General features: G+C 36.1%; 1 protein-coding gene across 1 annotated transcript in view; it reads left to right on the top strand.

Annotated features, from left to right (window-relative positions):
* The window catches only part of RSF1 (remodeling and spacing factor 1), a 149436-nt gene that overhangs the window by 108140 nt on the left and 25580 nt on the right, over positions 1-15716 (top strand). Inside the window, exons 6-9 of the mRNA XM_077767536.1 lie at positions 40-1805; positions 3505-3711; positions 12855-12959; positions 13932-14011. Coding sequence (XP_077623662.1) covers positions 40-1805; positions 3505-3711; positions 12855-12959; positions 13932-14011 — 2158 coding nt within the window. The remainder of the gene's footprint in view (positions 1-39; positions 1806-3504; positions 3712-12854; positions 12960-13931; positions 14012-15716) is intronic.

Below are 15716 nucleotides of genomic sequence, written 5' to 3'. Positions count from 1 at the left end.
GAATGCTTAGATTTATGTAAATCTTTTCCTGATTTTTAGAGGACCAGAAGGAAAATGAAAAGATGAAAAGTGAAGAGCAGCCAGTAAATTCAGAAATCTGCTCTACACCCAGTGCTCTGGAAGAGGCTACTGTGAAAGTAGAAAAAGAAGATGAAAAGGAACTTGTGAAACTGCCCGTCATAGTCAAGCTAGAAAAGCCTTTGCCAGAAAGTGAGGATAAAAGGATTATTAAAGAAGAAAGTGATTCCTTCAAGGAAAATGTCAAACCCACTAAAGTCGAAGTAAAGGAATTGAGAGCAGATCCAAAAGATATCAAAGGTAGCACGGAGAAGCTAGAACCAGAGAGGCTAGAGTTTGGTGGCAATGTTAGGTCTTCTCAAGAAATCACAGAGAAGTCTACTGAAGAAACCGAGAAACTTAAAAATGACCAGCAGGCCAAGATACCACTAAAAAAACGAGAAATTAAACTGAGTGATGATTTTGACAGTCCAATCAAAGGGCCTTTGTGTAAATCCGTTACTCCAACAAAAGAGTTTTTGAGAGATGAAATAAAACAAGAGGAAGAGACTTGTAAAAGGATCTCCACAATCACTGTTTTGGGTCATGAAGGGAAACAACTGGTAAATGGAGAAGTTAGTGATGAAAAGGTAACTCCAAATTTTAAGACAGAACAAATGGAGACAAGGTTTTATGACACAAAGGAAGATAGCTGTAGCCCCTCTAAAGACAGGAGTGTCATCATGGAGGGAAATGGAGCAGAATCCTTAAATTCTGTCATAATGAACATGAAAACAGGTGATCTTGAGAAGGAAGTGGTCCCTGTAGGGAAGGATGCAGACAATTCAGTATCAGTCATAGAGACCCAGAATCAAAAAGGACAGTTAGAGGAAACTGGTCCTCCGGAAATGGAAATCTCTCTGGAGACTTCTGAGATGGTAAAGGATCTCTCTTTGAAAACTGCTTTATCTGCCACTGAATCTTGTACTCTGAAAGTTGACGAGAAGTCTCCCAAAAGTAAAAAGGATAAGCGTCTACCAGGCCTAGAATGTCTTGAAAAGTTAGAGAAGTCCAAAAAAACTTTTCTTGATAAGGACACACAAAGACTGAGTCCAATACCAGAGGAGGTTCCGAAGTATACTCTGGAATCAGTAAAGCCAGTCTCTCCTGAGGCAGCTGCAACTTCTGTACTGTCTAACGTGACTGGCCACTGTGAGAAGTTAGCCTCAGAAAAAGAAGTGGTAGAATGTCAGAGCACAAGTTCCATTGAAGGTCATTCCCTGGAAAAAACAGACCCAGAAATTCTAAAAAAGGATTCTGAATCCACAAAGGTAGAAACGGATAATCTGGACAATCCCCAGACCTCTGCCACTGAGGATCCTTCTGAGACAAAGGGTTCTATACAAAAAAGCAAATTTAAATATAAGTTGGTTCCTGAGGAAGAAACCACTGCCTCAGAAAACACAGAGATAACCTCTGAAAGGCAGAAAGAGGGCATCAAATTAACCATTAGGATATCCAGTCGGAAGAAGAAGCCAGATTCTCCTCCCCAGATTCTAGAACCAGAAACCAAGCAAGAGAAGACAGAAAAGGAAGAAGAGAAAACAAATATAGGTCGTACTTTGAGGCGGTCTCCAAGAATATCTAGACCCACAGCGAAAGTGGCTGAGATCAGAGATCAGAAAGCTGATAAGAAAAGAGGGGAAGGAGAAGATGAAGTGGAAGAAGAGTCAGCAGCTTTGCAGAAAGCAGACAAAAAAGAAAATTTGAAAAAAACAGAAAAGGATACAAATTCTAAAGTAAGCAAGGTAAAATTTCTCCTATTTCAAGTTTTAATTTTTATTAGAAATAATTGGGTCTAAGTGTAGTTCTTGGTTTGGCTAAACAGAAGTTATTCAAAGAGAACTTTAGAAAAAAATACCTGTCTTCCTATGTCTGAGATGTCTTTTCTCAATAGTTGTCCACAAACATTAAATTTTCAGACTGTACAACCTTGTCATCTTTTAAATTTTTTCTCTATTACAGGCATTATGGGAATATATTTTCTATGTAAACTGTAGGTGATACCCAACCCGTAGGATTGAAACTGAAAATGTCCCATAAACACTATCAACAGAAACATTTTAACATCTCTCTTTCCATTTCTTTTTCCATACATTCATGGGTATGTTCATAAATATTTACCCATTCACTGGAAAAATAAATATGTTCATTTTTCTATGAATTTTTCACTTATCAATGTGTCTCTGAACTCTTTCCATATCTGTAGATGTAGTCTACCTTTTGGTTATTGATGGCTGCATAGTGTTCCATAGTGTGGATGTACCTCAGTTTATTTAACCACTCCCTTATTGATTGACATTTAGGTTGTTTCCAATTTTTCACTATTACAGGCAATGCTGCATTGAAGATCCTTTTGGACATAAGTGAGTATTTCTTTAGAATAGACTCCTAGAATTGGCATTGCTGGGTCAAGGGGCGTGTGTATTTTAACTTTTGATAGCTATTTGCCACATTGCCCTCCCCCGAAAGGCCCCGTTTGTATACCCTCTCATTACTATGTATGAGAGCATTTGTTTTAATCATTAGTCTTAGAGGCCAGAATTCTTTTTCCTATAACTCTTCTTTTAAGCCAAACCTTGACAAATCTTTGGCAAGTTTGTAGGAGTTTGTTATAATTAAAAGTGCTACTTTTGCTTTTAATTTATTTAAGTCATCAGATTGTTCTTCATTTTAAGTGATCCTTTCTTCTCTAAAATACTGAACTTTTAATTCTTAAAAAAAAAGAAATTCCCCTTCTGTTGTTAGAATTATTTTGGTTTTTGATGGGGACTTATACTATAGGAATGAACTGAAATATGAATTAAAAGACTGAAACCAGATAGTAAAAAAGCATTTTACAACATTATAAACTTATTCTCTCAATAATATATTTCAGTGTTTGTCAGGATTGTTATATTTAGTTCTGACCTATAAAAATTTTTAAATTCATCTCTGATACAGGAATTTAAAATTTTATATTAATGATATGTCAGAATACAGTCAGTGCTCTATTATAGAGCCTTTAAAATGTGCATGGCCTTTGACCCAGAATCCTCTTCAAGGAATTTATCCTAACCACAGAGGTTTGTAAAAATTTATATTTAGAAGGAACAATTTTTTATGAAAGTGAAAAACTGGGAAACTACCTAAATGTCTGTCTAGTAAGAGATTAGATAAATAGAGCTATGTTATGGCATACAGTCATTTATAGTGATGTAAGTAATATATTTTATGCCTAGGGAAAATACTTCTAAGACAGAATGTTAATTATTATCCCCCCTCCAACAAAAATAGAATAAATTATGGAAATATGTTCCAAAATTTAATAGTAGATAGACCTGTGATAAAGATACAATAATTTTCATTTTCTTCTTATATGTTGACTAAACGTGGACATATAGTCAGAAGCTTGTTTTTTAATGTTCTCATTATGCCAAATTATCTCAATTTTTAATTTCATACAAGGTAAAACCCAAAGGCAAAGTTCGATGGACTGGATCTCGAACACGTGGCAGGTGGAAATATTCTAGCAATGATGAAAGTGAAGGGTCGGACAGTGAAAAATCGTCTGCGGCTTCAGAAGAAGAGGAAGAAAAAGAAAGCGAAGAAGCCATCCTAGCAGATGATGATGAACCATGCAAAAAATGTGGCCTTCCAAACCATCCTGAACTAGTACGTACCTGGTCTAAATGGACAGTACTCATCTTACTGGCATGTTGTGGTTACCCAAAGCGGTCTAACTCTTCCAGGTTTGATCATGATTTGAAATTTTTTTTTGCTGCACAACTTAACGTGTACAAAATAACCTTTATTTCTCTTTCTCAAATTATAACTCATTGTGCTTTAATATTTGGTTTATATATTGCTTTTTCCTCTATTTAAGGATACACTCTTAACGTCTTCTCACAAATCAGTGAATTGAGTCAAATAGTTTTACTCTCTTCTTTTTCTTTAATGTTTCTTCTTTCCTTTCCAATTAATTTATAATGATATTTCTAAGTGCCAACTTTACAGAAGGCCTAATGGCCTTATTGCCTTCTGTGGAAACCATCTGAATCAAGTAGTAACCTAGGAGGGCTTTACGCTTTGGAAAATAAGCAGGTCAAAAAAATTTTAAGATAAATTAATAGACCAGATATATTCAAAAGAATACTGAGATTTGCATGGTACTCTCTTACCCAGGAAGTAAGTTCTTCAGAGGTAGCCTAAATTAGGAAAACCAATTCCTAACCTGTTTATATATTTTTTGCAGTTCATAAGTGCTTTCTAAGAGAGCCTGTTGAAGAAACACTCTTGTTATGCCCAATTCTGTGCAACTGGTCTGGTTTTTTTGTTTCTTTGTTTTTTGTTTTTTTAATAGATTTGACTTGAGAGGCAATTTCCAACTACTAAGTAGTAAGAAAAGTAAAGATGACATCTGTTCCTGACATCTATTATGTGCTAGTTTAAAGTTATTTATGGTTTACTTGTTCTTTTCTTCCTTAATGTTAAAATCGTATCTGGAAATTAAATGTATCAGTGACATTTATCATATCCCTACAGTTTCAGAGAGTTCAAGTAAAAGATAAAACTTAGAACCAGAGAATAACTTTACCTCTGAGAAGAATATATGTTGAAATTATGCTGAAAAGACCCTTCCAAGAATTTTTATGCTCATCAGGCTGTGAAAATTAGGTCAAGATTTTTGTGTGGAGAAAGGCCAAGAGGAGATTTGAGATAGTGGTTTTTTTCTGCTCTCCAGATTAAAAACTAACACGTGTATTCTTTCTCAGCCATTTCTAGTATCTTTTTAAACTAAGAGAGTGCATTTTGACTGAGGCAGCAATAGATGTCAGCAATAAAGGAGGTGTGAGGAAATGAGAAGTAAAATGAGGTGTGCAGACGTGATACTAAGGAGATGGAGAAGTTGTACCCTTCTTGGAATATACACAGGAGTTTTCATTTATTCAGTTATTTTAATAACTGTTCTGAAAACCCGATTGCTGGTTACTGTGCCATGAAAGAAGGACATTGGAAGATCCCGAAAGTGATGGATTTTTTGTGCCCAGTGTTTAAGAGCAATCATCAAATCAGAATGTCAGGCAACTACGATGTGTTAAGTAGTAGGGAAATGATGCTGAATTAGAAAGACATGGTCCCTGTCCTCACTGAGCTTACAGCAGAAACAGTAAATTCACTGATAGTATAGAACTCTCTGGAGTATTCCAGATGTTTTAGTCAAAGTAAACGCATTATTGCATGAGGCTTGGAAGCCTTACATAGTAGTTTATTTTAACAGAATTTTATCTTTATTGCAGAATAGAGACAAATACCATTTTTTAAAATAAGTTGCATTCGAGGTGCCTGGGTGGCTTAGTTGATTAAACTTCCGACTTCGGCTCAGGTCATGATCTCACAGTTTGTGGGTTCAAGCCCTGCATCAGGCTCTGTGCTGACAGCTCAGAGCGTGGAGCCTGCTTCAGATTCTTTGTCTCCCTCTCTTTCTGCCCCTCCCCTGCTCATGCTCTGTCTCTCTTTCTCAAAAAGTAAACATTAAAATAAATAAATAAAAATCAGTTGCATNAAGACAGGAGTGTCATCATGGAGGGAAATGGAGCAGAATCCTTAAATTCTGTCATAATGAACATGAAAACAGGTGATCTTGAGAAGGAAGTGGTCCCTGTAGGGAAGGATGCAGACAATTCAGTATCAGTCATAGAGACCCAGAATCAAAAAGGACAGTTAGAGGAAACTGGTCCTCCGGAAATGGAAATCTCTCTGGAGACTTCTGAGATGGTAAAGGATCTCTCTTTGAAAACTGCTTTATCTGCCACTGAATCTTGTACTCTGAAAGTTGACGAGAAGTCTCCCAAAAGTAAAAAGGATAAGCGTCTACCAGGCCTAGAATGTCTTGAAAAGTTAGAGAAGTCCAAAAAAACTTTTCTTGATAAGGACACACAAAGACTGAGTCCAATACCAGAGGAGGTTCCGAAGTATACTCTGGAATCAGTAAAGCCAGTCTCTCCTGAGGCAGCTGCAACTTCTGTACTGTCTAACGTGACTGGCCACTGTGAGAAGTTAGCCTCAGAAAAAGAAGTGGTAGAATGTCAGAGCACAAGTTCCATTGAAGGTCATTCCCTGGAAAAAACAGACCCAGAAATTCTAAAAAAGGATTCTGAATCCACAAAGGTAGAAACGGATAATCTGGACAATCCCCAGACCTCTGCCACTGAGGATCCTTCTGAGACAAAGGGTTCTATACAAAAAAGCAAATTTAAATATAAGTTGGTTCCTGAGGAAGAAACCACTGCCTCAGAAAACACAGAGATAACCTCTGAAAGGCAGAAAGAGGGCATCAAATTAACCATTAGGATATCCAGTCGGAAGAAGAAGCCAGATTCTCCTCCCCAGATTCTAGAACCAGAAACCAAGCAAGAGAAGACAGAAAAGGAAGAAGAGAAAACAAATATAGGTCGTACTTTGAGGCGGTCTCCAAGAATATCTAGACCCACAGCGAAAGTGGCTGAGATCAGAGATCAGAAAGCTGATAAGAAAAGAGGGGAAGGAGAAGATGAAGTGGAAGAAGAGTCAGCAGCTTTGCAGAAAGCAGACAAAAAAGAAAATTTGAAAAAAACAGAAAAGGATACAAATTCTAAAGTAAGCAAGGTAAAATTTCTCCTATTTCAAGTTTTAATTTTTATTAGAAATAATTGGGTCTAAGTGTAGTTCTTGGTTTGGCTAAACAGAAGTTATTCAAAGAGAACTTTAGAAAAAAATACCTGTCTTCCTATGTCTGAGATGTCTTTTCTCAATAGTTGTCCACAAACATTAAATTTTCAGACTGTACAACCTTGTCATCTTTTAAATTTTTTCTCTATTACAGGCATTATGGGAATATATTTTCTATGTAAACTGTAGGTGATACCCAACCCGTAGGATTGAAACTGAAAATGTCCCATAAACACTATCAACAGAAACATTTTAACATCTCTCTTTCCATTTCTTTTTCCATACATTCATGGGTATGTTCATAAATATTTACCCATTCACTGGAAAAATAAATATGTTCATTTTTCTATGAATTTTTCACTTATCAATGTGTCTCTGAACTCTTTCCATATCTGTAGATGTAGTCTACCTTTTGGTTATTGATGGCTGCATAGTGTTCCATAGTGTGGATGTACCTCAGTTTATTTAACCACTCCCTTATTGATTGACATTTAGGTTGTTTCCAATTTTTCACTATTACAGGCAATGCTGCATTGAAGATCCTTTTGGACATAAGTGAGTATTTCTTTAGAATAGACTCCTAGAATTGGCATTGCTGGGTCAAGGGGCGTGTGTATTTTAACTTTTGATAGCTATTTGCCACATTGCCCTCCCCCGAAAGGCCCCGTTTGTATACCCTCTCATTACTATGTATGAGAGCATTTGTTTTAATCATTAGTCTTAGAGGCCAGAATTCTTTTTCCCATAACTCTTCTTTTAAGCCAAACCTTGACAAATCTTTGGCAAGTTTGTAGGAGTTTGTTATAATTAAAAGTGCTACTTTTGCTTTTAATTTATTTAAGTCATCAGATTGTTCTTCATTTTAAGTGATCCTTTCTTCTCTAAAATACTGAACTTTTAATTCTTAAAAAAAAAGAAATTCCCCTTCTGTTGTTAGAATTATTTTGGTTTTTGATGGGGACTTATACTATAGGAATGAACTGAAATATGAATTAAAAGACTGAAACCAGATAGTAAAAAAGCATTTTACAACATTATAAACTTATTCTCTCAATAATATATTTCAGTGTTTGTCAGGATTGTTATATTTAGTTCTGACCTATAAAAATTTTTAAATTCATCTCTGATACAGGAATTTAAAATTTTATATTAATGATATGTCAGAATACAGTCAGTGCTCTATTATAGAGCCTTTAAAATGTGCATGGCCTTTGACCCAGAATCCTCTTCAAGGAATTTATCCTAACCACAGAGGTTTGTAAAAATTTATATTTAGAAGGAACAATTTTTTATGAAAGTGAAAAACTGGGAAACTACCTAAATGTCTGTCTAGTAAGAGATTAGATAAATAGAGCTATGTTATGGCATACAGTCATTTATAGTGATGTAAGTAATATATTTTATGCCTAGGGAAAATATTTCTAAGACAGAATGTTAATTATTATCCCCCCTCCAACAAAAATAGAATAAATTATGGAAATATGTTCCAAAATTTAATAGTAGATAGACCTGTGATAAAGATACAATAATTTTCATTTTCTTCTTATATGTTGACTAAACGTGGACATATAGTCAGAAGCTTGTTTTTTAATGTTCTCATTATGCCAAATTATCTCAATTTTTAATTTCATACAAGGTAAAACCCAAAGGCAAAGTTCGATGGACTGGATCTCGAACACGTGGCAGGTGGAAATATTCTAGCAATGATGAAAGTGAAGGGTCGGACAGTGAAAAATCATCTGCGGCTTCAGAAGAAGAGGAAGAAAAAGAAAGCGAAGAAGCCATCCTAGCAGATGATGATGAACCATGCAAAAAATGTGGCCTTCCAAACCATCCTGAACTAGTACGTACCTGGTCTAAATGGACAGTACTCATCTTACTGGCATGTTGTGGTTACCCAAAGCGGTCTAACTCTTCCAGGTTTGATCATGATTTGAAATTTTTTTTTGCTGCACAACTTAACGTGTACAAAATAACCTTTATTTCTCTTTCTCAAATTATAACTCATTGTGCTTTAATATTTGGTTTATATATTGCTTTTTCCTCTATTTAAGGATACACTCTTAACGTCTTCTCACAAATCAGTGAATTGAGTCAAATAGTTTTACTCTCTTCTTTTTCTTTAATGTTTCTTCTTTCCTTTCCAATTAATTTATAATGATATTTCTAAGTGCCAACTTTACAGAAGGCCTAATGGCCTTATTGCCTTCTGTGGAAACCATCTGAATCAAGTAGTAACCTAGGAGGGCTTTACGCTTTGGAAAATAAGCAGGTCAAAAAAATTTTAAGATAAATTAATAGACCAGATATATTCAAAAGAATACTGAGATTTGCATGGTACTCTCTTACCCAGGAAGTAAGTTCTTCAGAGGTAGCCTAAATTAGGAAAACCAATTCCTAACCTGTTTATATATTTTTTGCAGTTCATAAGTGCTTTCTAAGAGAGCCTGTTGAAGAAACACTCTTGTTATGCCCAATTCTGTGCAACTGGTCTGGTTTTTTTGTTTCTTTGTTTTTTGTTTTTTTAATAGATTTGACTTGAGAGGCAATTTCCAACTACTAAGTAGTAAGAAAAGTAAAGATGACATCTGTTCCTGACATCTATTATGTGCTAGTTTAAAGTTATTTATGGTTTACTTGTTCTTTTCTTCCTTAATGTTAAAATCGTATCTGGAAATTAAATGTATCAGTGACATTTATCATATCCCTACAGTTTCAGAGAGTTCAAGTAAAAGATAAAACTTAGAACCAGAGAATAACTTTACCTCTGAGAAGAATATATGTTGAAATTATGCTGAAAAGACCCTTCCAAGAATTTTTATGCTCATCAGGCTGTGAAAATTAGGTCAAGATTTTTGTGTGGAGAAAGGCCAAGAGGAGATTTGAGATAGTGGTTTTTTTCTGCTCTCCAGATTAAAAACTAACACGTGTATTCTTTCTCAGCCATTTCTAGTATCTTTTTAAACTAAGAGAGTGCATTTTGACTGAGGCAGCAATAGATGTCAGCAATAAAGGAGGTATGAGGAAATGAGAAGTAAAATGAGGTGTGCAGACGTGATACTAAGGAGATGGAGAAGTTGTACCCTTCTTGGAATATACACAGGAGTTTTCATTTATTCAGTTATTTTAATAACTGTTCTGAAAACCCGATTGCTGGTTACTGTGCCATGAAAGAAGGACATTGGAAGATCCCGAAAGTGATGGATTTTTTGTGCCCAGTGTTTAAGAGCAATCATCAAATCAGAATGTCAGGCAACTACGATGTGTTAAGTAGTAGGGAAATGATGCTGAATTAGAAAGACATGGTCCCTGTCCTCACTGAGCTTACAGCAGAAACAGTAAATTCACTGATAGTATAGAACTCTCTGGAGTATTCCAGATGTTTTAGTCAAAGTAAACGCATTATTGCATGAGGCTTGGAAGCCTTACATAGTAGTTTATTTTAACAGAATTTTATCTTTATTGCAGAATAGAGACAAATACCATTTTTTAAAATAAGTTGCATTCGAGGTGCCTGGGTGGCTTAGTTGATTAAACTTCCGACTTCGGCTCAGGTCATGATCTCACAGTTTGTGGGTTCAAGCCCTGCATCAGGCTCTGTGCTGACAGCTCAGAGCGTGGAGCCTGCTTCAGATTCTTTGTCTCCCTCTCTTTCTGCCCCTCCCCTGCTCATGCTCTGTCTCTCTTTCTCAAAAAGTAAACATTAAAATAAATAAATAAAAATCAGTTGCATTCCAAAAGTTTACTTTTAATTTTGTTACTTGAAATTTAGATTATGTTTTATCATGGAAACAATGTGATAAATGAAATCAGGTGCTCAGGTTAGTCCACATATGCCTATATGATCAGTCAGTCCTATAACTCAAGTGTAACACTAACATGACTTATTATGGAAATCTGGGTATTGGCAGCAAATGGTGATACATTGTATGGAGAAAGGAGAAGTTAGTTTTTCACTAACTAATTTTAAATCGTTGCTCAGGGGTGCACATCCCACCGCCCTCCTCCACCCTCCATGGTTCGTGTTACCAATTTAGAAACTGCTTTACATATATACTACACTTGAACAAGTAAATGAAGTATAGAGAATGAAGTATAGGAGCCAGTTTTCTCAGTGTCAGAGAAAAGAAGTTAGAGATAAGCAAGCCCAAAAACTAAAATGAGCCCTGTGGTGCTGGCGTAGAGCTGGAGATACTGGTATGAACTCATGTTTATTTTAATATAGATATCTGTGTATACATAGGTTGCTATACATAACATCTGTTTCCTAGCTCTGTCCTCTGAGAGAGCTTGGAAGTAGTCATACCTAGTATCATAGCACTCAGTACCTAGATGGTGGTTTCTAAATACCATTCTCCAATAAAGGAACCAGGGCTTCTAGGAGAAATGGCTAGTTCAAAGGCTTGGGCAGGGAAAATACAAGATGTACCTGGAGCTTCTTGGCCTGGAGTGTCAGGGAGTGAAAAAGTGCTTTCAACGAAAAGATGCAAATGAGTTCTAAGGACACAGGAGCCAACCTGAAAGAACTCCCACTGTGTCTGTGGTCAGGGCAGTTTGAAAAAATTAAATAATAGTTTAGATTCTAGCCCAAAGAAAATAAATCTTCATTAGTTAATCGTGATATAAAGGAGTGATTGAAAAACAAATAAATGGAGGGAGAAGGGCCTATTTTCTTTACAGAAGAATTCCAAATAGTAGAAGGCATGGAAATAGAGAATCATCATTAGAACACAGTAACAGCTGATGCAAACAATAATTGTAGCACTGATGAGTGCTAAAATTAGTGGGTGAATTTATTAATAACTGTGTTTGATTTTAGTTTATATCTAAATCAAATTCTTTGATACTCCTCCCTCTAGAAAGTGGAGCTTAATTCTCCCCCTCGAATGTGAGCTGGACTTGTCCTTTCTAATGAGAATAGGTATGGAAAGTGAAAAGTAGTAACTTTCGGTAATGAAAACCAACAGATACTATCATAATCAAGTGGACAAGGTTAATATTACTAGTAGTAAGTCATAAAGGTATCATGTACCCCCAGACATGATGCACTGAGCAGGGCACTTTACCTCTGTAGAATTCTTCTCCAAAACCCATAACCTCAGTCTAATCAAGAGAAGGCTTCAGACAAACCCAAACTGAGGGGCAGTCTACATAGTATCTGACTAGTACTCCTTAAAATTGTCGAAGTCATGGAAAACAGAGAAAGACCAAATTATTATAGATCAGAGGAGATTGAGAAAACATGGTTAAATGGAATATGATATCCTGGGTTGCATTCTGGATTCAGAAAAAGGACATTAGTGGAAAAGCTGGTGAAATCTGAATACAGTCTTTTGGTTAGTTAAGAGTAATGTACTGATAATGAATTTCTTAATTTTGATAAATATCTCATGATTATTTATAAAAGATATATAAAAGATTTATGAAAACTCTACTGTCTTTACATCTCTTCTGTAAATGTAAGATTATTTAAAAGTCAGGTTTTTTTAAGTTAAACATTCCTGACTGTACATTTTAAGTTTTAGAGAATTGGTCATCTTAAGTTCAGATAACATAAAATGACAACTTAAGGCTAATTATCATTAGCCTTTGTGAACATGATGGCCCTTAAGTATAGCTTCATTCCTTGGTACCTTCATCCCTTCCTTATTTGAATTTACATGATAAAAAGAATCATGAATATTTCTTACAGACTGTTAATTGGAATGCTATTTAAAGTAGGATTTATGTGTATTTTTAAAATCCTATGTGTGGTAGGGAAGTTTATAATCCTTGAACTATAAAACTCTGTTATGAAAGGAATATATTGTTATAGCCCTTGAGGTACACTAAAAAAGGATTGTAACTAGTTCAGAAGAATTTGTAATTTTTCACTAAATCTTGCAGTTCATTTTGTAAATGATTTTGTTTTAACTTTTTCTTTTTTTTAAACTAACAGGTTAGATCCCTCATTAGCAGAGTTTTTTAGTTTTAGGCAAATAAAGAAGATACTTTGATATAGCATATTTCTTAGTACAGTTCTGAGAAATACTGAAATGTCTTTAACTTCAGCATCATTGAATTTCAGTTACAGAGTTGGGTTGACATTAACCTGTGGTTCATTTCAGATTCTTCTGTGTGACTCCTGTGACAGTGGCTACCACACTGCCTGCCTTCGCCCTCCTCTGATGATCATCCCAGATGGAGAATGGTTCTGCCCGCCTTGCCAACACGTATGAGCCCCCGCGCTTTGTTTGTAGTCTTCGGTTTTATATTCCGGTTAATAAGACTTCTTGATGGCCACTAAACATTTTTAATCTTCAAAGCAGTTTGTAAATATGGTTTACCGTTTGTTTGAAGTTCTGTGAAATTTGATACTGTTGAAAAACTACCTTTTACTAATATCTTTTAAGCCTTTTGTGTGTTTTTTTTTTTTTACACCCAAAGCATTTCTCAAGGACCTCTAATGTTTATAAAATTATAATCTTTGATTGATTTTTTTTCACAATTGTTACAGGCAACAAGTAGCCCCAAATTAAAATGAACTGTGAGGGAAGAAATAAGTTTCTTCCTGTTCTTTATCCCCTAGTTTCATCTGCTTTTCCATTTCTACCTTCCTCCTGTTTGTCAGTTTTATGGATGGTGTTATGCATTATGTAGCACTATGATGCTACTATGAATAGAAGTATGGATTATATTTCTCTTCTATCTTGTCTCAGGTAGATTTCTTTTGAAAGCTGAAGAAAAGGTTCTTTTTATGCCACTGCACCCAAAGGGTCTTTCTCTTACAAGTCCAGTCTCATTTTACTTTAAAAATGATGGGCATTATTGCATTTCCCAGTGAAATGGGATTTCTTGATGAGGCCATGAGTTTCCCTAACACGTGCGTTACTCCAGACAGAACTATGCTCATCTTCAGTTCAGTGGGTTCCGGGGCACCTCTTTATTTAAACAGAAGGAACATCTCGGTGTTTACTCACTATGTGGCCCCCTATTGGCTCTCATAAAGCACAGTATCCATGACCTACCACGCAAGGGGTAGATGATTGTGGAAAGTTGTTAAAAATGACATTCCTGGGGGCTCCTGGCTGGCTCAGTTGGTAGAGTATATGATTCTTGATCAGGAGGTCAAGTTCTATCCCTGTTGGGCATAGAGCTTACTTAAAAAAAAATAAAATAATAACACTTATGTTTTGCTCTTCCAGAAACTACTGTGTGAGAAATTAGAAGAACAGTTGCAGGATTTGGATGTGGCCTTGAAGAAGAAGGAGCGTGCTGAACGCAGGTATTATGACATGTGTGTTGATGCTCTCCTTGGGAATTTGATAGCAAAATTGACTTGCAGTATAGGTTAATATATCTTTCTAAAGCAGGAATTGGCAAACTATGACCTGTAGGTCAAATTCGGCGTGCTTCTTGTTTTTATACTGCCCGCTAAGAATTTTATTTTTCATTTTTAAATGATTGGGAAATAAAACAAGGATCTTCTTTCATGACACATGAAAATGATAACATTCCGATTTCATGGTCCACACAAAAAGTTTTATTGGAACACAGCCATTGTTCATATGTTTATATATTGTCTGTTGCTGCTTTTGCACTACAGCAGCAGAGTTGAGTAGTTGCAACAGAGACCTTGTTTGCCACCCCTAATTTATTATCTGTCCTTTTACAGGGAAAGTTTGCCCACTCTTGATCTAAAACATTTATCAAAACCTACTCTGAATAAATATTGCCCCAATTATTGTGGAGGATATGTACCTTCCTCAGTATGTAGTGAGGACAAGAAGATTCTAAGAACTGGTCTAGCTACCCGTGTCATCTCTTTGGTGGGCGGAATTAATACCGGTGAAATAAAGAGCATTTAAATGCTGAATGAACTATGTCATAAGAGTCCTAACTTAAAGTCCTAAGAAATGCCTCCCTTTTTGATATCCCACTGCAATGTCATCTTAAAGCAGTTGGTGAATGCTTCTTGGAGGAGGTGAGAATGGAGTTGAACCCAGTCTTTAACATGGGACTCAAAATCAAGACAATAAATTTATGTTTATTTATATTTATTTGTACCTTCTTTGATCTATTGCTAAACAGTTTTTCATGCCTACTGTGTACCAAACTGAGGAGAAAGGGTGAGTGAGCCAGAGCTGTCTTTAGAAGGAGCTCAGCTCTGTCAGAATATAGACATAGGAGCCAGTGATGCAGTAAAATAGATCAAGGTATATTCAGAGCAATACAAGAACACTGTGGAGGGACATTTAAGTTCTGTTAGGGATTTGGCTTATTGGGAAAGTTTTTCGAGGATAACTTAGGGTTGGACATGCAGAGAAAGGGTATTTCAGGCAAAGAGCCAAATGCAAGCAGGACAAAGTGTGAACATGAGAGCAGCAGAGCGGTAGGCGATGAAGCTGTAAAAGTGGGCTGAAACCGAACTGTGAACAGTTTGGCCCATCTGACTAGGGAATTTGAATTCTTCTTTATAGGTAGTAAGAGAGCCATCAAAGGGCAGAGAAGTATGATCAGATTTTTATTTCAGAAAAAAAAATGCCCTAGTAACATGAAGAAGAAGGAATTACAGTCGAGACTGTTGCAGTAGAGTCTAGGAGAGCCAGTGAGGCCTGAACTAGGGCGTTCATTATGTAAGAAAGTGGGCATGTTAAAAAGAATTTACAGAAGATTAAGCAGTAGGATTTGATGCCCATTTATACCTAGTATTAGAAAAATCTAAGCAATGTCCCCTGGTTGGTCTCCTTACCTTCATTTGCTGTACTGTAACTTTTACCTGCTATCTCATAGTCTTCCCCGCAAAGTGTAGCTTGCTTTATAAAGGCAGTCAGCAAGCTCATTTGATAATCTATGTACTTTACTCTGCACACTGCACTCTGTGGGTTCAGCCTCTAGATCCTGTTTTTGTCCTTACTAGTCCACTTACACTCTAGTTCATAATGGACGCTACTTGGTTTAAAGACAAAATTAGTCTAAAGTTGACTAGG

The sequence above is a fragment of the Crocuta crocuta genome, unplaced genomic scaffold, assembly GCF_008692635.1.
Source record: "Crocuta crocuta isolate KB4526 unplaced genomic scaffold, BGI_CrCroc_1.0 scaffold561, whole genome shotgun sequence".
Classification (NCBI taxonomy): domain Eukaryota; kingdom Metazoa; phylum Chordata; class Mammalia; order Carnivora; family Hyaenidae; genus Crocuta; species Crocuta crocuta.
The sequence above is the reverse complement of the archived record's forward strand: the minus strand, read 5'-3'. Positions and strand labels throughout refer to the sequence as shown.